This window comes from Budorcas taxicolor, chromosome 19 (genome assembly GCF_023091745.1).
Source record: "Budorcas taxicolor isolate Tak-1 chromosome 19, Takin1.1, whole genome shotgun sequence".
Classification (NCBI taxonomy): Eukaryota; Metazoa; Chordata; class Mammalia; order Artiodactyla; family Bovidae; genus Budorcas; species Budorcas taxicolor.
In genome coordinates, this window is record NC_068928.1 from 43,501,466 (window position 1) to 43,524,690 (window position 23,225).

At 52.9% G+C, this 23,225-nt stretch overlaps 2 protein-coding genes across 2 annotated transcripts; one reads left to right on the top strand and one right to left on the bottom strand.

Moving 5' to 3' along the window:
• Positions 1-12,641: 12,641 nt before the first annotated feature.
• NAGS (N-acetylglutamate synthase) lies at positions 12,642-17,822 on the top strand. Its single transcript, XM_052658444.1, has 7 exons — positions 12,642-13,067; positions 13,644-13,918; positions 14,033-14,246; positions 14,545-14,725; positions 15,565-15,736; positions 15,833-16,015; positions 17,669-17,822. The coding sequence occupies exons 1-7, from the start codon at positions 12,642-12,644 to the stop codon at positions 17,820-17,822; spliced, it is 1,605 nt and encodes a 534-aa protein (XP_052514404.1).
• A 1,379-nt stretch (positions 17,823-19,201) lies between these two features.
• TMEM101 (transmembrane protein 101) lies at positions 19,202-22,714 on the bottom strand. The gene is made up of 4 exons (XM_052658477.1): positions 22,557-22,714; positions 22,052-22,232; positions 21,036-21,182; positions 19,202-20,253 (listed from the first exon to the last, which is right to left on the bottom strand). The coding sequence occupies exons 1-4, from the start codon at positions 22,691-22,693 to the stop codon at positions 19,945-19,947; spliced, it is 774 nt and encodes a 257-aa protein (XP_052514437.1). The 5' UTR covers positions 22,694-22,714; the 3' UTR covers positions 19,202-19,944.
• Between the last annotated feature and the right edge of the window lie 511 nt (positions 22,715-23,225).

Here is a 23,225-nt window from a genome sequence, read left to right on the forward strand (position 1 = left end):
ATCCTGATTCGATTCCTGGGTCGGGAAAATCTGCTGGAGAAGGGATAGGCTACTCACTCCAGTATTCTCCAGCTTCTCTGGTGGCTCAGCTGATGAAGAATCTGCCCACGATGTGGGAGACCTGGGATTGATCCCTGGGTTGGGAAGATCCCCTGGAGAAGGGAACCCACTCCAGTATTCTGGCCTGGAGAATTCGCAAAGAGTGGGACACAACTGAGTGACTTTCACTTCACAGAAGTGGAAACTGCTGACTTAGAGAAGTTGAAAAGCTTAGCACACAGCACTTGAACCTGATGCTGCCTGAATCCGGAGCCTGCACCCACCCCCTCACAAGAAACCAGCGGGTTCATCCAGCTTCCTGAGCCTACCAATGGAGAAACTGAGGCACGATCAGGAAGGCAACTCCCAGACAGCCCGCGGTGTGCCACGTCTGTGCCCTGCCCATTGCATTCAGGCCTCAGGCAGCAGGTTGGCTCTGGGGTTGCTGATATTGGTCATCTAAGTCTAGATCTGGACCTTCGACATTGTTACACCTCAGTTTTGCTCTTAATTAAATCCAGTCCAGTTAAAAAAGTCCATGAAAAAAGTCAGAGACCCCTGTTTTAAACTGTGAGGAAGGGTAATGCACAAATAACTTACAAATGGGAATTGATTCTATTCCACTATTAATCAAAAAATGCAAATTAAAACAAACAGAATTTTTTTTTCTATGAAGAATTTTTGGCAAAGTTTTTTGTTTTTTTTTTTAAATGATAATGCCCAGTGCTGCTCAGGCCCTTTTGCAAACACTAGAGATAAGACTACAAGAGAACTTTCAGAAGGCTGGTAACATGTATATAATCTTTCATCCAGAGTTTCCATTTCTGTGAATGTAACCAATGGATACATCCAGGGATAAGCACCTGGATACATATCACAGCCGCAATTAACAACAGCACACACACAATAAGCGAAACACAAATCCCCCAAAATGTCCAGCAACAGGCAAATTATAGTATGTAGGAAATATGTACCATTTTAATGGAGCCATTAAAAATGATGTTTTAGAAAAATGTTAAGTGATATGGAAATGCTTATGTGCTTAAGTGGGGGAAAAGCAGAGTACAAAAATCATTCATATAGAATGATTCTGAGTTTGTAACTATGTTATGTATATATATGTACTTATATATACATAACCCAGGTTCAGGACCTGGGTTGGGAATATCCCCTGGAGGAGCACATGTGGACAGAGGACCCTGTCAGGCTACAGTCCATGGGGTCAAAAAAAGTTGGACACAACTGAGCGACTAACACATACATATATATTTATAGAAAGAAATGTTTCTATATATCTATTTCTAGGAAGAAATCCTGCAGGGATACACTATACATTAAAATGTTCATATATGTATAAATGATTCATTTTGCTGACACCTGAAACTAACACAATATTATAAATCAACTATATTCCAATAGAACTTTTTTAAAAATTAAAATTAAAACAAATATGAAGAGTAAATATCTCTTGGGATGGAATTATAGATTTTTTTTCTTTACGTTTCTCTACTTTTTCTAGCTTACAATGAATATGTATTTAGAGTCAGAAAAGTGCTAGTTGAGAAAATTAAAAACAAACAAAAGAAATGAGAACAAAAAATGTGGAACTGACCGCTGCCTTCCTGGCCCAGCGTCAAAGTCCAGGCCCCTCTCCCACCTCCTCCAATCTCTGGTCAGGAATGAGGAGCCTGAGTTAGGACCAGACCCCAGAGGGGCTGTGGTCTCAGCTGGGAAACAGTAGCGACCAGACTCCGGACCGGGGAGGAGGAGAGACCCATGATTCGCCAGGATTAGGTAACAGGGTAGGTACACCCCCAAGGCCCATAGAGAAGTGAGTATCCAGCTCTTTTTCTCCTGAAGACACATGCCCAAGTGTCTGTCCAGGAAGAATGCCTTTTGGGTGACTGAGGAGGAGGCTGGGTGCCCCATCACTCCCCATGGAAGTGATGGGACCTTGTGAACCCCAAGTTTCTATAGCCTTTCAGCCTAAAGGAAAGGGTTATTTGAGGAATATGGTACCAGACAGGCCTAAGCTAGAATCCCAGCTCACAACCCTCTGGTTTTCAGTAAGCCACTTTGCCTCTCTGAGCCTCAGTTTCCTCATCTGAAAATAGGCATGAGAACACCCTTACAAAGATCATTGCAGGGACCACACATAATGGATGTGGTCCCATTATATTTGCCATTATATTTTTCACATAACGGGAAAACAAACAAACAAACCAAAAACCACAGAGTAAGTGTCTGTTAGCAGTACCCGAGGCTATTGCGCCTGCCCCAGGACTCAGAACCACAGACCACCTTCAGGGCAGCCTGCGAGTTCCCTACTCCCCGCCCAGTCATCTGCTCCCCTGGGGACTCTCACACCCAGCTGTCACAAACTACTTTTTGGATCCCAGCTCTACATGTGTGTGCTGCTTGCTAAACACTCTGCTCATTGTTTTACCTTTATTCTGCAGAGCAGTCCTGTGAGGTCCGAGTTATTAGCTCCATTCTACTGATGAGGAAACAGGCTCAGAGAGGTGAAGCACCTTGCCCCAGGTCCCACTCCAAGCAGGTGGCCATGCCAGTCTAGTAGGGCCAGAGCTCATTTCTCTGCTTCAGGCCGCCTCATGGAGCCAGGTGCCAGCGCACTCGTGGGCCCCTGCCCCTCTGGTGTCAGCACAATCATGGGTGACTGAGGCCGTGAAGCCGTGTCTCTATTACCTATATTCCCAGATTGGGCAGAGCTCTGCCTTCCTGTGCCCTGATTAATTATACCGAGAGCCTCCTGAGAAAATCAGGCCCTTCTCCCCCCACCCTTGCTCTTCTCTGGCTTAATTACTTCTCCTCCTGGCTGTAATGAATGTCTCGGAGCCCCCAGACAGGAAACTTCATCAGGATTGGCCGCCTCCATGACTCAGCCCTGCCCCCCAGCCTCGTCCCTGACACAGACACAGGCCCAGCCTCTGCCTCTGACCCGCTTTAGCTACAGAGAGCATCTGTGAGAGGGAGACCCCCAGCGCCTCCACCTCCCTGCCCCCGATCAAATGCAGACCCGAAAACCAGACACAATAGATCTTCCCCAGGTGAGGGGGAGGTTGGATTCTCAGTGTGCCCCCAAACAATCTGCCCTCTGGCTTTGGAGCAGATGCTCCGAATGGCAGCTCCTCCTGGCCCCCTACCTGCCCACACCCCGCCATAGGACCAGCCCAAAGAGGCCAACCTTCCTTCATTCACCCAATACTCCCTGAGCACCTGTTTGGTGCCGATCCCTGTTCCCACCACTGGGAACACGACAAGGAGCAAGGGAGACAAGCTATGTGTGTCCTCTAGGAGCTCACAGTCTAGCAGGAACACAGCCCCAAACCAGCAAACAAACAGATAAATAAAATTATTTCTGAGGAGGTGGAGAGTGGGAGCAGAGAGAGAACGATAGTGTGGGTGGCAGGGAATGGACAAGGACAGATGACACAGACACCTCCTCCCCATCTTGCTTGATCCTTATCCTGGAAGTTCTTAACAGCAGTCTGCTCTGCATCTCTTGTCCTGTTAGGCCAACATGGTCTTACTGGATCGCCACCTCCAATGACCCAATGCTTCAGTCACACACCCACCCCAGCTACCACCTAAAAGAACCACAGGGAGTAGAGGGTGACCTGCGGGAGCCCGGGAGCCACCATGTCAGGAATGAAGGCAGGGTTCCCTGCAGCCACCCAACCTCCCCTGTCGGTCCCTTGGTCCTTCCACTGGGGTCTCTGATCCCTACCTCAACCACCAAAATAATTTCCAGGTAGATCAGAGAGTTACATGCAAAAATAGACTGAACCCTAGGAAACCAGGAAGAAACAGGATGATCAGACCTCTTGAGGAAAGAGCTCTTTACGAGCGAGCATAAAAGCACTGGAAGAAATCACAGAGAGAAAGGTCAACAGCAGCCGTGCCCACGGAAGCGTTAAGCGTGTGTGCCTGTCATAAAAGCATAGCCAATATTACGGCTCGGATCACCTCCCTCTGCCAGGCTAACTCCTAATGTGTTCTCGATTCAGCCCCGCAAGGAAACTTCCCTGACCCCCACCCTACCACTCACCCACTCTGGGTCCCTCTGGATCAGCTGTCACCCCTGACTGCTCCCTGCATCCCAGCTGCTCGACCCTCTATCAAAGCAGAGATGAAGCTATGCTGAGAACAGTGGTTTCTACTTTGATCTTCATGGTCCGTGGGCACCTTGATGTCTTCTTGTGTTTATTTTTATTTTTGATGTTGCTGTTCAGTTGCTAAGTCAGGTCTGACTCTTTGCAACCCCATGGACTGCAGCATGCCAGGCTTCCCTGTCCATAGGATTCTTCAGGGAAGTCCTAGGACATTATTTATAATTGTATGTAAATTGGATGCAAATTAGGCATTTAATAATAGAAAGCTGATTAAGTCATAAATGAAAAAATTTTACCCTTGTCGAAGTCTTAAGCAGTCACTACAAGGTACCAATAAGAAGTGCTATGGGTTGAACTGTGTCCCAAAAAGAAATGTTTAAATTCTAACCCCTGTACCTCAGAATGTAGCCTTATTGGATCACATTATAGGATGGTTATCAGTTCAGTTCAGTCGCTCAGTCGCGTCCAACTCTTTGTGACTCTGTGAACCGCAGCACACCAGGCCTCCCTGTCCATCACCAACTCCCGGAGTCCACCCAAACCCATGTCCATTGAGTCGGTGATGCCATCCAACCATCTCATCCTCTGTCGTCCCCTTCTCCTCCTGCCCTCAATCTTTCCTAGCATCAGGGTCTTTTCAAATGAGTCAGCTCTTCGCATCAGGTGGCCAAAGTATTGGAGCCTCAGCCTTAGCTTCAGCATCAGTCCTTCCAATGAATATTCAGGATTGATTTCGTTTAGGATTAACTGATCTCCTTGCAGTCCAAGGGACTCAAGAGTCTTCTCCAACACCACAGTTCGAAAGCATCAATTCTTCAGCGCTCAGCCTTCTTTATGGTCCAATTCTCACATCCATACATGACTTCTTCCAAGAGCCTGGCTAGGATCTAGCCACCTTCCTCCTCAAAAGTCCTTCACTGGCTACTCAGGCTCTTTAATCTGCACCCACAGCACCGGCCTCAACCCATCCTGGAGCTGAGCCCTTCCCTCCCCTTCGCCCGCCCCACCACACTAACAGTACAGGTGGCAACACTGGTACTTTCCCCAGGGCGTCTCAGTCGACCCGGGCTGAGTTTTTAGGGAAGAGGGCTGGAGTAACTGGATCCGAGAGAAGCGCGCTAAGATGGGGTGGCTCTGGGAAGGTGCTGGCTCAGTGGCCAGCTTGGTGGCCAGAACTCGGAGAGAAGGGGCGTAAGTCGGGCCACGAAGGACCCCGGGGTCCACCCCCAGACCCACCGCTCAAGGGTGTGCTCCCACTGGCCCCTCACGCAGATCGCTTTACTGAGGAGATCGCTGCACAGGCGGTTGGGACGCGGCCTGTCGGAGGCTCACCAGGGTCTCGTACCTCGTGGCCGGGCTGGCGTCACCCCCTCGTGGCAACAGTGTGTAATTACAGCCTGCGGGCGCATAGGGAAATCCGCGTCCACCGCCCGCTGAGGACCAGGCGCGAAGTTTGGGGTGTGGAGCTGTGCCCTGAGTTCGCTGAGTCCGGAAGCCTGACTATTCACCCTTAGGACAGTTTCCTGAACCTTGCTGCCTCTTAACCCGCTATCTACACGTTAACCTCACCTCTAGACAGGCACATCTCAGGATTAACCCCAAGAAATTTCCATTAGTTGACCTTTTTAACGTATAAAGAACACACAAAAACATCTCAGTACAAATGACACGTATGAACTCTGTCCCACATCTTATCTCCATACATGCAACACACACACACACACACACACACACACACACACACACACACACATTCCTGTCTCCTCTGGAGAACACAGGAGCTTTCAGCCAAATGACACAGGAATACCAAGTAACACCACAATACCTTAGCCCTGAGTGCCACACAATACCTCAGCCCCTGGACGCCCATAGGCACACACACAACACACCTCGGTCCAGCTCCCCAGCTCCAGCCTCTTCACCTCTCCCTCTCCTCCTCCTCAAACTCACTAGGGACCTCCCCATATCAAAAACCACCGCTCCAGCCCATGTCTCTACAACACTACTTTCCACACTTTAATGCCCATAGAATCCCCTAGGGGTCCTGTTAAACTGCAGATTCTCACTTGGTAGGCCTAAAGTGGACCCCAGACTGGGCATCTCTAACCATCTCCCAGGTGATGCCACGGACCACACTTTGAATTCCGTGGCCCTGCTTTTTTCTCCAGCCTCATTTTCTCCAGGACTTCCATGCTATGGTCTTATCCCATGCCCCTTCCCAACTCCCTGCCACTTGAGTGCCCCCCCCCACCTCTCCACCACCCCTCTGAACAGTCACAGATGAGTGAAGCCAATGGTCCTTTCTCAGGCTTTGGGACATCTACACAGAGGGCTGCCCCTTCCTTCTTGAAACATGATTTCAGGGTGACTCCTGGTGGGCCTCCTGCCCTGCACCCCCTCTAACCTCTCTCCTCTTCCCGCAGCCCTCCTTGGCAGCTCATGCCCAGGCCCAGGGGCTCATATATAACCCTCTCTGTGCCTCTCCAGCCCTGACCTCTCTCCTGAGTTCCAGACCCCTTTTCCAATTGTCTGCTAGGAAGCTCTGCCTATGCCCTGAAAGCACCTTACGTCCACTTGTCTGAAACTAGCCTCCTAGGATCTCTGTAATAATGGTGGGAATTCCCTGGTGTCCAGTGGTTAGGACTCTGTGCTTTCACTGCCAAGGGCATGGGTTTAGTCACTGGTCAAGGAAATAAGTTCCCCTAAGCTGGGTGGCACGGCCAAAAAAAAAGTAATGCCTAACTTCATGGCCTTGTGTGAGAATCAAGTTAATACATATCACATGCCTAGATCAGGAAGAGTTTGCCTTATTTGTTTTGCTGCGCTGCACAGCTTGTGGGATCTTAGTTCCAGGCCACAGCAATGAAAGCACCAAGTCCTAACCCCTGGGGTACCTGAGCATTCCCAGAATTTGCTATTATTATAGTACGTGCTCAGTCACTCAGCCGTGTCTGACTCTTGGCAACCCTATGGACTAATAGCCCTCCTTTGTCCAAGTGAGAATCTATAGGGCTCTTTTGTCCATGGGATTCTCCAGGCAAGAATACTGGAGTGGGTTGTCATGCCCTCCTCCAGGGAATCTTCCCGACCCAGGGAATGAACCTGCCTCTCTGAGGTGGGGGTCTTTACCACTAGTGCTACCTTGGAAGTCCATTATTATAGTAGCCCTTCCTGAAATAAATATCCTCGATACCTAGAGATTATAAACTCAAGAAAGACCCTTCTTATCATAAGGTTATGGACAAAGCCTTCTTTCTCCCTCTGTTTCCTTCTGTCATCTCAGATAGAGAGGCTCTATCAGATGTTAACATGTCTGCATGCCAGTCTCATCTTTCTTAAAGGGCGGGTCGTTTACTCCTTTTAACAAATCCCCAGGACAGCAGGGTGAGCGAGGCAGAGAGTAGAGAGCCCCCTGCTGGACAAGAGGCTCATGACACACTTAGAACTGAAAATCTTAAATCCATAAATCAGTGGGTTTCCTCCTCCACCTTGTATTATGTATTTATGGAGTATTTATTATTTCACATATTTATGCCTTGGAGGAAAACTGCTTGGAAGGAAAAAACTAGTTTTTATTAAGTGTTTACATTATGTCAGACTGGGAACATACACATGTGGGAATTCATTAAATCTTGTATTTTGCAAATGTCCAAGCTTTCATAGAGAAGGCAATGACAACCCACTCCAGTACTCTTGCCTGGAAAATCCCATGGATGGAGGAACCTGGTAGGCTGCAGTCCATGGGGTCGCTAAGACTGAAGTGACTTAGCAGCAGCAGCAAGCATTCATAAAAGTTGAGATTGTATAGTGAATCCCCTGGAGCCATCACCCAGCTTCAACAAGTGTCAGCTCCTAACTCATGGTCAGTCTTGTGGCTTTGTTCCTCCACCCCACTTTCTGTTCTCTTGGCTTTTTTGAAGCAAATTCAAGGCATCTTATCATTTCATTTATTAATATCCCACATGTACACTAAAAAACATGGAATCATTTTAAAAACATTAATGCACAATCAAATAACACCTAAAAATTAAAATACAAAATATCTTTTGTGCTCCAGTTTCCCTGATTGTCAAAACGCTTACTGTTTGTTTGAATCAGAATCCAAATAAGAAACAACAAGGTCCTATTGTATAGTACAAGGAACTATATTCAATACCTTATGATAAACCAGAATAGAGAAGAATATGAAAAAGAATATATACATGGCTACCCACTCCAGTATTCTTGCCTGGAGAATCCCATGGACAGAGAAGACTGGCGGGCTACAGTCCATGGGGTCACGAAGAGTTGGACATGACTGAGCGACTAACACACACACACACACACACACATATAACTGAATCACTTTCCTGTATAGCAGAAATTAACACAACACTGTAAATCAACTATACTTCAATTTTTTTAAAAAAGGAATCCAAATAAGGATGAAAAGGGACTTTCAAAATACATCTTTTGACTTACATGTTCGTCCTTTCCCCTCCTCCTCTTTTCCTTGAAATTTGTTGAACAAATCGGGTTGTTTGTCCTACAAAATTTACCAGGAATTGGCTGACTGCATGCCCACCGAGAGCTTTACATCTTCACCATGATGCAGTGAGATCAAGTTTTATGATCTTTCCCCCATTTTACAGGTGAGAAAACTGAGGCTCAGAGAATACATGCCTTGCCAAAACCTCTATAACCAAAGAAGCAGCAGAGCCCAGGCCTCCTGTCTTCCATCCAGAAAAGAAAAAAAAAAAAAATGGAACCTCATCCTCAGAGCCCCTAGTTCAGTACCTGGCATGTACGTACTGAACAGTGAAGAGGGCTGCCTCAGGGCAGCCTGTGAACACAGATTCCACAGACCTGGCAAACCATGAAGCCAACCTTTCCTTGCCATGGGTTCTGCTTTTTATTTTTATTTTTTGCCACACTACAAGGCCTGTGGGATCTTAGTCCTCTGACCAGGATGAGATCTGCCCCCCTGCTTTGGAAGCGCAGAGCCCTTAACCACTGGACCGCCAGTGAAGACTCATACAGCCTCTGCTTCTTTCTCTCTGTCCTCTCTTCAATAATTCATCCAATAAATAGTTGCTGGACACTTCTCACATGCCAGATGCCATCACAGCATGTGAATGAGTGCGGCTGCATGCCTCTGTACATGGGTAGATGGGTGTGGTCTCAAGGAGGCGTGGGTTGGGCTTCTAACTCTGGATGTTGTATGTGTGTGTGTGCATGTGTGTGTGCACAAGTCTGTGTACATTTGAATCTCCGGATCTACATGTCCCTGAAACTGTCCATGACTACAGCTAGGTGTATACCTACATGTTCTCAGTACCTTTGCACATATATGTGCATGTGTTTCTATGTATGACAGTTGCTGAGAAAGTCTCTGCAAAGTGCAAATGTGTGTCTGAGCAGAACTCTCTCTCTCTCTACATCTGTGTGTCTACACTGTATCCATGTGCACATGTGTGTCGTGAGACTGTAGATGCTGGGAGTCTCCAGGTTATGTACTCTGTGTCTGCATATCTGTGTGCATCTTAATGGATGGTGTGGGTCTCTGCTTTTGTCTGATCTGTGTATCTGTGTGTGTGTTTCTTCCTGTGCTATGATTGAAACTGTCAGCTGTCAACCCTGGCCCCTCACCTGCCCAGATTCCTGTTACCTCCATGTCCACTTATACCAAGTGGCAGCCAAGGAGGACTCTAATGGGAGGGAAAACCTTGACCCTTCAAACCTGCCCCTGTGTCCAGGGCTGAGGCCCCTGCTGAGGGGAGGTGTCTGGAGGAGTTAGAAGGTTATTTCTGCTCCCAGCATCTTGAGGACCCAAGACCTGATAAGTGCCCTGGGACTTCCTTGATGGTCTAGTAGTTAAGAATCCACCTTGCATTGCAGGGGATGCAGGTTGCATCCCTGGGCAGGGAACTAAGATCCCACATGCCTTGTAGCAACTAAGTGTAGCTTGCTGCAACTACTGAGTCCCCATGCTACAACACCACAACAAAGGCTCCCACATGATGCAACAGAGATCCTATGTGCTGCAAGTAAGACCTGACGCAGTCAAATAAATAAATATTTAAAAAAAAAAAAGATAGGAGCCCAGTTCTGAGCCCATGGACAACAGATCTTGCTCTGAAAAATGAGGGAAAAACAAAATTCAAGCTGGAATCATAGACCAACAGTGATCCTGCAGGCCTTCAGGTCAGAGGGCGGGTTAGGCGAGGGTGCTGACCCCACACACCCACAGACGTCTCCTCCAGAAGGCAGGGTCGGTTCCCAACCATAGGCTGGCCTGCCCCAGGGATAGTGACCCCAGGGTCATCTGGCCTGGAGTTAATCATCTACTTGGGGTATCCCTGGGTCCCATTGGCTGTCTGCGGACACAGCCCTCTGGGCTGAAGCCCAAGAAGAGGGAAGGAGATCCCCAGCCAGCGTCAGCCCCACCAGCCAGGGGAAATGGGGTGGATACTCTTGGCTACTGGTCCTGGTGGGCCCTCAGGAAGCCCCACAGCTGAAGAGAGAGACACTAACCCTGCCCTCAGGGAGCCCAATCTGAAAAGAGAGGTCGTCCTTGCCCTCACAAAGGCCCCGAGTTGGCAAGAGGCGGGACTCAACTGCAGCTGGCGGGGAAAGACCTGGAAGAATTGATGAGGGGCCAGGACAGAGGCAGGGATCCAGAGCAGCAAAGGCAGGAGAGACCCAGAAGCGGGAAACTGAGTAGGGAGGTGTTGAGGAGGCACTCTAAGGAGGGGCTTGGATGGAGAGACCAGGAAGGGAAAGCACATTTGAGGGTGGGGCTCTCTGAGAGCAGAAAGAAGGAAAATCAAGATGCCCCAGTGGATTCTGGGAAGTGGGGGGCGGGCGGCAGCAGTAAGGAGAGAAGAGAAAGGCAGCCCTGGAGTTGGCCCCACAGGGCAAGGTGTACAAACCCTCCCTCTCATTGCTTCACTCTCTGTTGGAACTCAGAATTTCGAAGTAGGGAAATGGAAAAGTGAGCGGAAATCACAGAGGTCAGCTCCTGTCTCCTGCTGACAGGAGTCTCCTGCCCAGGACAGTACGTGCATGTACTGTGCTGTGTGCGTGTGTGCCTGCTTGTATAACGTGCACCTGTTCATGGGAAAGTGTCTTTTAATGGGGGAGGCCCAGGAAGGACTGGTGCATTCAGCCGGCATCCTCTGCAGTACTCAGGAGAGAAGAACCCAGACTATGCTCCCCACGCAAGCAAAGCCCCAGGAGTCCTGAGTTCCAGCACAGGGAACACAGAGCTCTGCAGGGGTGGGGCGGGGGGGGGGGGGGGGACCAAGGGTGCCAAGGGTCTGGCCGTGACACTAACAAGCTGTGTGACCTCAGCCAATTTGTCACCCCTCTGCAGTTGGTTTCACCCTCCATAAGGACAGAGGGTGGGACCCCATCAGAGGATAGTGTCCCCAAGGGCAGGATGTGTACCAGATTGCGCACTGGGTGTTTTTAAGCAGCACATGTATACAGTATTAAGCAATAATGAATCACATCCTATGAAAGTTTTCAAGTCCTTTGCACATCTTGCTTAATAACATGAATCAGGAACAAAACTGCTTTGCCTCAAAGACCACCTCCACTGCTCATGAACTGAATGACCTTGGCCCTCACACATTTCTGTGCCTCAGTCTCCTCATCTATAAAATGGGTATAATAAAAGTGTCCATTCTGGAGTCATTGTAAGGCTTCAGTGAGTTACTATTTGTGAAGTGCTTTGCACAGGGCCTGGTGTTCTGCATGTGTCAGCAGCTATTCTACCAAGAAAGAAGCCTCAAGCTTGCTATGGGATCTCTACCTTCCTAAACATCTTTGTTTCCAACAGAAGCAGTCAACACTATCCAGCTGGAATTTATAACATTTTTTAACCTGTTTATTTGTAAGGCTTTCTTACAAGTGACATCAGCTTTCTAGTTACAGTCCTGATGTGGATAAATTTAAAATTTATCCACAAAGACAAAATTCTTCAAGGTGGCACCCAGTGGCTGGGGTTTGGCAAACCCTGGTAACCTGCACGTGATTCCATCTTCTTTGAGCTCAAACGGGGCAGAGGCTTCCCCGACCTCCGGGCTTTCACTCTTGCCCCATAAGCCTCCTTCCTTAGTCAGGTGGCTGCTCTGCCCTCTTGCCCTAGTCAGACTCCTCCTTGGTTGTTCAAGACCCTGCTGAGCGCCAGAGCCACCTGTGGGGCCCCTGAGCCCTTCTGAAACCGGCCTTGGCAGTAGATTAGACACGCAGCCACCCTTTATCTCGGCCTCGTGACTCTCGCTAGTGGGTTCCGTCACCCCCCTCCAGGGGCGGGGAATCCTGTCAGCGCCGCCCTCTGACCCATGGCCCGACCCGCGGCCCCCTACCCCGTCGTCGCCCCGCCCCGAACGGCCCAGCCCCGCCCCGCTGCAGGTTAAGAGGCCCCTGAAGGCAGGAGCTCCTGACAGACGGTCACTAGTGGGGGGGCGATTCGGTCTGGTTGTCATGGCGACGGTGCGTATGGCCTGGGCCCTCTGGGCAGCGCCTGTGGGCGGGAGGCTCCGGGGCCCCCGAGGCACCGGGAGCACCAGGAGGCTGAGCTGCGGCGCGCGGCGGCAGGCGACCAGGGGTACCAGCCCGGGACGCCGGCTCAGCACGGCTTGGGGGCCGGCCCAGCTAGCCCGAGAGGAGGCCGAGGGAGCCAAGGACGACGTCCATCCGTCTGCAGCGGAGGAGCCGTTGTGGACGCAGCCCCCCGCGCCCCCGGTGCCCCCCGATTCCCCGGGGCCCCCCGCCGGCCGCTCGCTGGTGCAGCGAGACATCCAGACCTTCCTGAACCAGTGCGGGGCCAGTCCCGGGGAGGCGCACCACTGGCTCACGCAGTTCCAGGCCTGCCATCACTCCGCCGACAGGCCCTTCGCCGTCATCGAGGTGAGCCGAGCCCGGCGTCTGGCTGGGTCACAGACCGTGGGTGGGGGCTGTGTGCCGATGTGTCGCCGGGTCTGGCAGGACGGGCTGTCGATCGGGGAGGGGAACCAGGAAGGGGATCAACGGAGCCCTAACGAGCGACCGGGACTGGGAGAGGCCGCGGCCCTCGAAAAGCCTGGCTCCTAGCCCGGTGAGGAGTCTGGGGTCTCCAGCCGGTGGAATAAGATGCGCCAGAGTAGTCCTCCCACCCTGGGCACAGTTAGGGGTTCAGTTGGCTATCGGGGAACCTGGAGAGAAGCTGCCTGTGTCACCCCTCCCCCTAAGGTGTCCTAGAGTCCAAGGTCGCAGGGAGGAGCCGAGCGAGGAACGCCAGTGTGAGATAAGAGGATGATGGCAAGACCCAACCGGGCAAAGGGCAGAGCAGGTGGGCGCAGGTGACCAGAAATGGGGTCTGATAACTCCTGGGCAGGATGGGGACCCCCCCTCAGAGGGGACCCTGAGGACCAGGCTGGAGGAACGAGCAGGTGAGGAAGGAGTCAGGGTGGGCGTCGTGCCCCCTGAACGCCCACGCCTCCGCAGGTGGAGGAGGAGGTGATCAAGTGCCCGAAGGCCGTATCCAGCCTGGCCTTCGCCCTGGCCTTCCTGCAGCGCATGGACATGAAGCCATTGGTGGTCTTGGGGCTGCCTGCTCCCACGGCGCCCTCGGGCTGTCTTTCCTTCTGGGAGGCCAAGGCACAGCTCGCCCAGAGATGCACGGTGCTGGTGGACGCCCTGCGGCACAATGCGGCAGCCGCCGTGCCTTTTTTTGGCGGCGGGTCTGTGCTGAGCGCTGCTGAGCCAGCCCCTCACGCCAGGTGAGTGCCGACCCTGCCTGTCCCGGCGTCCTCGGATCATGCTGCTCGGCCTGCGCAGCCCCAGCCCCGCGGGGCCCGGAGGCGATCTCCTTGAGCCCCGCGTCTGGCCCACAGCTACGGTGGCATCGTCTCTGTGGAGACCGATCTGCTTCAGTGGTGCCTGGAGTCCGGAAGCATCCCCATCCTGTGTCCCATTGGGGAGACCGCCGCGCGCCGCTCGGTGCTCCTGGACTCGCTGGAGGTGACCGCGTCTCTGGCTAAGGCGCTGCGGCCCACCAAAATCATCTTCCTCAACACCACAGGCGGCCTGCACGACGGCAGTCACAAGGTATGTCTCTTCCTTTCGGGCTCCAGTCCCTGCGCCTCCGCACCTCCGCTGTGTCTCTCTTGCGGCCCCTGCACGCCTCCCTTATGGGCCCCAGAGTCAGTCTCTTCGAAGCCGCGTGGGTCGGGAATGGAGTGTCAGGGAGGGATTCAGCCTACGGTGTTCAGATCTGAGCCCTCCCTGGTGGAGGACTCCGGGAGGAAGTAAGGGAAAAGGGGTTAAGTGAGGAGAGGTCCGTAGGGCGGGACGCAGTCCTGGTGCGGCTGCAGGTCGGAGGCTCACCGCCTAGTCCGGGACACAGGTCCTGAGTAACGTGAACCTGCCCGCCGACCTGGACCTGGTGACCAATGCCGACTGGGTGAGCACTAAAGAACGCCAGCAGATTCGGCTCATCGTGGACATACTCAGTCGCCTGCCCCATCACTCCTCCGCCGTCATCACCGCTGCCAGCATGTTCCTCACGGAGCTCTTCAGCAACAAGGGTGAGGGCGAGGTCAGGGGCGCGCCGGGGTTTGGGGGCGCGGGGGGCAGGAGAAGCCACAGTAAAGGCTTCCTGCCCTTGCCAAACCTGGGGGAGGTTTGCAAGGAGGTGGACCGGCCTGGGCTGGAACTTGGGTGGAACTAGGCAGGTGGGCGGGACTTGGCTGGGGGGGAGGAACCACAGACCCAGCGGACCCAAGTGGAATGAGTAGCTCAGCTGGTAAAGAATCCGCCTGCAAGGCAGGAGACCCCGGTTCGATTCCTGGATCGGGAAGATACGCTGCACAAGGGATAGGCTACCCACTCCAATATTCTCGGGCTTCCTTAGTGGCTCAGACGGTAAAGAATCCGTCTGCAATGCGGGAGATCTGTGTTCGGAAGATCCCCTGGAGAGGGCTGGTAACGCATTCCAGTATTCTTGCCTGGAGAATCCCAATGAACAGAGGAGCCTGGCGGGCTCCCTCCAAGGGGTCGCAGAGTCCGACACGACTAAGCGACCAAGTACACAGGCAGCACAGGAGAGGTGGGCGGGGCCAGGAGCCGGGTGGGCAGGGATGGGCGGGACTAGGGGAAGTAGGTGGAACCACAGGTGAGTGGGAGGGCGGGGTGGGGGGCAGGGAACTCCAGGGACGAACTGCCTAGGAAAAGCATCTCCCTGAGTGAAGAGCACAGACAACTCTATACAGACCATAGGAAGCATCTTGTCGTGGAGAGCTCCCAAAGAAGGTAACTGTCCCACCAGCCACCTATCTGGAACCGCCACCAGGCTGCGCAAACTTAGGAGTGGAGGGGACTTGGATCTCGGGCTGAACGAACCGCTCCTCCTTCATCCCACCCCCAGGTTCGGGGACGCTGTTCAAGACTGGCGAGCGGATGCTGCGAGTGCGTTGCTTGGACAGCCTGGACCAGCGCCGCCTCGTGAACCTGGTCAACGCCAGCTTCGGCAAAAAGCTCCGAGACGACTACTTGGCCTCGTTGCGCCCGAGGCTGCACTCTGTCTACTTCTCTGAGGGGTGAGCCTGAGGCCCCAGAGGGCAGGGGCCACGGGACAAGCCGGCGAGCTTTGGGTCAAGAAGAGGTCCCAGCCTGCCTCTCCCCCGCTGCGCCAGGTACAACGCGGCCGCCATTCTGACCACGGAGCCCGTACTGGGGGGGACCCCGTATCTAGACAAGTTTGTGGTGAGCTCCAGCCGCCAGGGCCAAGGCTCCGGCCAGATGCTGTGGGAGTGCCTGCGGCGGGACCTGAAGACGCTTTTCTGGCGCTCCCGGGTCACCAACCCCATCAATCCCTGGTAGGTTCTGCCCTTCCTGGCTCCCTCTCCAGCTCTCACCAGCCATGCCGGGAATCCACCAGCCTGGAAGGCTGGGCTTCTCCTTCTTTCATTAGCCACCCTTCCCCCATGAGAGATGGCCGGCACATCAGTGTGGCCCCACATTCCCCAGGGAGCAGACCACACATGGAGCCTGAGATTTCCCTAGAGCCAGAGCACACTTAACTCTGCTTTGTTCTGTTAAGGTAGATGCCTTGAAGACAGTCTGCACCGGGGACACAGCCTGCCTCTCCCAGGGTCTGGAGAAATTCAGCCCCTTACCGTTTTAGTCCAGGCCCAGTTGTCAAGCTCTGACCCCATTGCATCTCCAGTGGGACACCCCTTCCTCTCTTTCCTTCTGCAGTTATCTCCTCATTCCCCTACTACTCTGCTCTGTGGGCACCAAGAACAGAACAAGAACCCCTCCTCTGGCTGCACAGCCAAGGCAGTGTGGAGAGGAAAGGGCGGCCTCACTCTAACCCTCCTAGCTGTGTGACTCTGGCTAGTTAGCTAACTTCTCTGAGCCTTAGCTGCTCCTCTGTGAAAATAGCATAACACCAGGCTATTGGCCGGTGCTATGAGAATAAAATCAGATTGCAAACCTCAGGTTCTAGCAGAGTGTTCAACACATACAAGCATACCCCAGAGATATTACCAGTTTGGTTCCAGACCTCCACTATAAAGTGAATAGTGCAATGAAGCAAATCACATGAATTTTTTGGTTTCCTGGTATATATGAATGCTTACACTATATTGCAGCCTGTTAAGTGTGAAATAGAATTATGTCTAAAAAAACAATGTACATACCTCAAATTATAATAGTTTTATTGCTAAAAACTGCTAACCATCACTTGAGCCTTCAGTGAACAGTCATCTTTTTGCTGGTGGAGGGTTTGAAATATTTCAAAAATTACCAAAATGCAACAGAGACATGAAGTGAGCAAACGTCTGTTGGAAAAATGACACTGATAGACTTGCTCCACACAGGGTTTCTGCAAACCTTCGATTTGTGAAAACACAGTATCTGCAAAGCACAATGTGCTAAGTTGCTTCAGTCATGTCTGACTGTTTGAAACCCTATGGATGGTAGCCTGCCAGGCTCCTCTGTCCTTAGGATTCTCCAAGCAAGAGTACTGGAGTGGGCTGCCACACCCTCCTCCAGGGGATCCTCCAGACCCAGGGATTGAACCCAGGTCTCTTATGTCTCCTGCACTCGCAGGCGGGTTCTTTACCACTAGCGCCACCTTAGTGAAACACAAAACGTGGTATGCCAGTAGTAGGTTCTCAACAAATGAACCAGTGAGTAGTGAGCCCTGCTGCTGCTGCTAAGTCGCTTCAGTCGTGTCCGACTCTGTGCTACCCCACAGAGAGCAGCCCACCAGGCTCCCCTGTCCCTGGGATTCTCCAGGCAAGAACACTGGAGTGGGTTGCCATTTCCTTCTCCAAAGCATAAACGTGAAAAGTCAAAGTGAAGTCTCTCAGTAGTGTCCGACCCTCAGCGACCCCATGGACTGCAGCTGTCCAGGCTTCTCTGTCCATGGGATTTTCCAGGCAAGAGTACTGGAGAGGGGTGCCATTGCTTTCTCTGGTAGTGAGCCCTGGCCTTGCCTAAAACCTATCTCCCACCCCCACCAGGTACTTCAAACACAGCGATGGCAGCTTCTCCAACAAGCAGTGGATCTTCTTCTGGTTTGGCCTGGCTGATATTCGGGACTCTTATGAGCTGGTCAACCATGCCAAGGGTATACCGGACTCCTTCTGCAAGCCAGCTTCTGACCCAGGCAGCTGACCCTCTCTACCAGCCCTTCAGGCCCTGGGACAGCCAGTGTGGACAAAAGGCCATGCCTGCTGCAGGAGACCCAAGGCAGCCACAGGCTGGACCAGGCATGCTGGCTGAGTGAACTGCAGAGGAAGCAGCAGCTGTTACTCTACCCTGCCCAGAGAAGGGCACCCAACGGAGGACAAGCACAGGAAGGAAAAGGGCCTGCCCAAGACCCCCTACTTGCTCCAAAGCCACAACCAGATGGCCCTGAATTTTCAGTCTAGGAATTTGGAGGGAGGAGGGCTTGCCTTTAAGGGCTCTACTCAAGGCTGAGGGTAGGCCAGTGTCTTTGACCACTGTGCTGTTTTGAGGCTTCCTTGCCCAAAATATCACCCATATCTGCCTTATAGTCCACCATTCAAACTCCTTTGGATCTTGAAACATCTCAGGAGGCCTTGATTAAAATGCAAGTACTTGTCTGAAAGTCAGCTCACACTTGAAATTAACATTGACTCTCTGGGAGCAACATCTTGAGGGATGGGGAACCAGGGGACTCCTAGAGGAAGAGAGGAGCTAAATGAGGCCAAGGCCCCGAGACCTCCCTCAGCCAGCTGTCAGCAGCCCCCAGTTAGGAAACATCTTCCATTCCACAAACCGGACTGACAGCAGCCCCATCTCCCTTACCAGGCAGGGCTCAGAGCCAAGCCCAGACTCGGAGGTCTTCCCCTCGGCCCCCCTGGAGGTTGTGTCTCCATCTTTGCAGGAGGGGGACATTTCAGACAGCCGAAAGTCCAAAGCCTGAGGTTGCATTCGACATTTCTGACCCCTATGATGTGCCAGGCTCCATACTGGCTACTGAGGCTACTTTCTGTCAGGAGGTGTGTGGATGTGTAGGGAGGGACCAGGGGCTGTTGAGACCAACCCCCCTAGAGCAGCCTGTCTTCCCTGAGGAGAGGGGTGGTGTTGAGCAAACAGCTGGGTGTAGGCTTTAAACAGACCTGGCCTGGAATCCAGATCTGTGGCTTCAGGCTAGGAGCTCAATCTTCTCTGAGCCTCCATTTCCTCATCTGTGAAATGAAAATTCCTCGGCCTCAGAGTGGACCCTTAATCACTCCTCTCCCTCTAGCTGCCCTCGCCAAAGATTTCTCTCAAAAGAGCTGGCATCAAATGGGGAGGAAAAGACAAGCCACGAGAGGGACTGAGTGAAAGGTCGAAGCGTGTACTGCAGGGAGCATTTGCAGACTTGAAGAGAGCCCAAGGACAGTGGGGACTCTCAGGACAGGAGCAAGGTCATGGGCGGGTCAAGGTGGGGCTTACCCGGGTATGGGCTTTCAAGAAACCCAAGAGCAATCCCAGCCAATGGCAAAGTGCCCCGTGGGGAGAACAGAGAAGCAAAGCCAAACGTCTATATAAAATGTTTAATTTTGGAGGACTGTGTGGTCTGGTGTTTGGGAGGGCACTCACCCACAGCAGGCCAACCACAGAGCTGGAAACAGAAGGCCAGAGGCAGGCAGTTGGCGCCTGCCTGCCCCACCCCTGCACACTCCAGAGTAGACTGGGGCCTGCTCTGCCCTCGAGGTGGGTGACAGCTAGTGCTGTGTCTGCTCCTGGCACACCCTGAGAGCCCACGACTTCCGTAGTGCACAGCCCCTCTACTCCACCTGGGCCTGATTCAGGTGTCAATACTCGGTGTCAGTCTCAGAAAAGCACTGCAGAGCCTAGCTGCATCTGCCAGGCTCAAAGAGGGATCTTTCACACTGGCTCACTTCCGGTTCTTGGTCTTCCTCCCTCTGTCTCCCACTCTCAGTGTTCCCTGCCCTCAACCCCTGCCCCCACAGCCCTGCCTTACTCCGTTTCCTGGGACAGGAGACCCAGGAGAACAGCTGGCCTCAGCTCTCCTCAGAACAAACAGGAAAAGGAAACCCGTAGGGCAGAGTCATCAGGGCTCCCACCCCACCAAGGCCTGAGCCCAGGAACTGGGGAAGAGACCTGCCTCTTGCCAACATACACACACACACATGCACATAACGCAAAGGATCAAACAAACAGACCAAAAAGCATAAATAAACATAACTGGGCCAGCAAGGAGGAATGGAGGGTGGCCTTCAGTGGCTCCCTGCCCCCAATTCTCAGACTCGCGCTGCTCAACTCAGCCGTCAGTGGCCAGGATGACAGCGGCCCCGAAGATGCCCACACTCTCTCCAAGGAGCTTCATCTGGTTCCAGAATTCAACGCGTCGCGTGTTGTGCCAGTAGGCCACATTGCCGTCAATGAGCAGCATGACCGGGGGCAGCAGGACAGCCAAAATCTGGGCAGCCAGGGTCACGTAGTAGCCCGACAGGAAGGCCAGGGCCAGGACGCCATAGAGCACGAAGAAGAGCTGGACCATCAGCTCCCCGCCCGGGAGATGGTTCAGATACGCCAGCCGGTCCTCCTTGCTGTGCTGCAGTGAGTAGGCCTAAAGACACACCGTCCTCTGAGGCTCCGAATAGGCTGAGAAGCCTATTCTGGGAAGGCCACCCCTGAGATGCAAGCCAGCCCCTACCAGGTGGGCTTTGGACTTCCCTCTCGGACTTGGGGCTTTCTGAAAGTAAGACCTGTGTCTCCCCTCGGACGAGGGAGCTCCGTGAGGCCAGGGTCTCTGTCTCTCCTGACCCTGGGGGCTCAGAAGGAAACAGGGTCCACAGTCAGGCTGGGGCTCTCACCTCTGAATACAGAGCTCTGCACATGGGAGATGGTGCTCTGTATCTAAGATGAAGCTAAGTGACCTGAGGCCTATTGACATTCCCTTCCACACTGGCCCCACTCCCAGCACCAGGGAGAATGTAACTGGCTCTGCCAGGCAGCCCCATCAGCTCTAAGTGGCAAAGCCCCAGGTGGGACCTGAACTCTACCAAGCCTCTCCTTTGTTCCCTCTCTCAGTCCTCTGGGGGAGTGAAGCCATGAGAGGCCCAGTCCCTCTTGTCCTTCTGGCTCTCAGGCTTGGGACTGAATGGTCAATTCACCCTCTTCTCTCCCTGGTAGCAATAATGTTGGAAGAAGGGACTCTCAGCCAGGTCTCAGGCACTTGAAAGGCTCCCAAGGCCCAGAAGCTGGAGGGGGCAACTGCTGGGAGTCAAGCCCTCAGGAACTACATGCAAGCCTCGTTCTGTCCACCTCCCTGGGTTCTGCCAGGCACCAGGCATCGGTTCACAGCTCACTCCCAGTAAAGCACCTCCAGTCAACAATCCCCCAACCTACCACACAGACGAGGTAGATGCCCAGGAAGACCTGGCCGGTGGACTGGAGGGAACGGCTGCGGGGTTTCCGACGGTACAGCTCCCCAGCACCGCTGGCCAGCACAAGAAAGCCACCGATGATGGCAACTGTACGTGAGTACATACGGACCTAGGCCAAGGCGAGGGGACCCCGATCAGAAACTGAAGCCATTGCACTTCTCCTGGCTGCTCGGAGCACAGAACTGCCCATCTCTACACATCCCGGTTCATCTGATAAACCCTCTTACCATTACCATGAGCAGGTAGAGCAGAGAAAGATAATTCTTTTTATCAGAAGTGGAAATTGAGGCCCAGGGGGGTTAATAAACTCGTCCAAGGTCCTACAGAAAGTGGCAGAACCCAGATACCAAGTGTTGCCCCTCTCCCCATCCCCAGGTCTGCACATTCAAAGTTCAATATTCTTTCTGCCATAGGGTATACTTTGTTCCCCAAACTAACCAATGATCTCACCGTCCAGTAGCTATTCTCACACCTGCCTCCCCTAATTGACTGCCAGTCCATTCCTTGCCGGTAATGCCTTGGTCCAGGCCCATCTCCAAGCCTGTAGTGCCTGGCACAAGTCCTGGAATCTACAGGATTGAATGCTGCCCTCGGATTAGATAAATTTCATAAAATCTGATGGGTGGACTAGGTACTCTCTAAGGTTCCTTTCTCCCTGGTTCTGATAACTAATGGTGTAGAGTTCTGGGAACCAGGTGACCTGGGTTCTGGTCCCATCTGTAATGCTAACTGCGGTGTGATTTTGGGAAAGTCTGTTTCCCATCTCTGGACCTCAATTTCTGCACTCTGAGGGGGAGGTTTGCTGGTCTCTAAAGTCCTTCCGTTCTTGTGGTCTGTAATAACCGCTACAAATCAAGGGGTTCAACCTTCCCAGGCTTCGCACTGTGCTCCTGGCTAATAACAGGCAATGTCCAGCTGTCCCAGGCACCGGCTTCCCCAGCACTACAGCCAAATCCCACCTAGGGGCGAGGTGCTCACCTTCAGCCAGTCCCCGTAGTGGACGTAGCCCCCGATGTAGGCGGCATAGGTGCTAATGGCAAGCTGGAGTGCGGCCCCCAGCGCGAACCAGCGCCGCTTCACTCCAAAGGACATGAAGCTAGCGCACAGCACGGCTGCCCCCATGTCGAAGTACAGGTAGGGTACTGGGATGTCAGGCTTCCTGCGAGTAGGGAAGGGGGAAGGAACGAGGACAGAGGGAAGCAAAGGATGAAGCGGGAAGAAGAGTCTTGAGACTCCTCGGGTTCCCGCAAGCTCCACTGCTTCTCCAAACCTGAGCCCCCTCTCATGGCTAGGACCCCCGCACTAAGCTCGATGCCCACCATGCTCCAGACCACAGTCCCTAACAAGTCCGAGGTGCCAGTTCCTTCCAGTCCAAGGGTCCCAACTTCTAGGCCACAACTTCTTCCCCACCTCACCGCACCCCCATTCTTAGGACGGGCCGGACCGCCCCCACCACATTCGGCGACCGCACGGACCCGCTCACCGGCGCGCCTCGGCCCTCTCAGCATACAGCATGAGCTGGCTGAAGCAGCCCCAGAAGGGGCAGCGTGTGAGCAACACAGAACCCAACTGCATGATCAGCTGCAACATCCACCGTCGCGAACCCATCTTCGACGCCATCTTGAGGAAGGGCAATCCGCCGCAGCCTCACCCGGCGGCCAGGGAAAGGCCGGCGCGAGGCTGCGACGCGCAACTTCCGGGTCTCGCGGTGTTTTTTTTTCCCTTCCCCCCGCGGCTTCCGTCGGGAAACAAAGCTCTCACTCTCTAGTTCTGGACTGAAGAAAGTATTGTAGCTGCAGGATTCCGTTTTTCTTTCTGCCGAGGGAGCTTCAGGGTCCTTTCTTATAGCTGCAAAACTGAAAACTAGAGTAGAGGAAGGAATAGTAAGCGAACTAGCCTTTGAATACAGCTAAACCTGGGCTCCAACTCTAATGCAACTCTGACTTTCAACGTATCTGCTATACTTTCCAAGATTCATCTTGGAAACTGGAATGACATCGACGTCACAGGGTTGGTCCCAGCACACAGTAGGGGTTCAGTGAATGGTGTACACAACACACACACACACACAGAGGAAATCACACACACGAAATCCCTCTGCTTCTGTTTTAGGTTTAGAGTAAGAGGGTCTGCTCAGAGCCACTTGTAGACA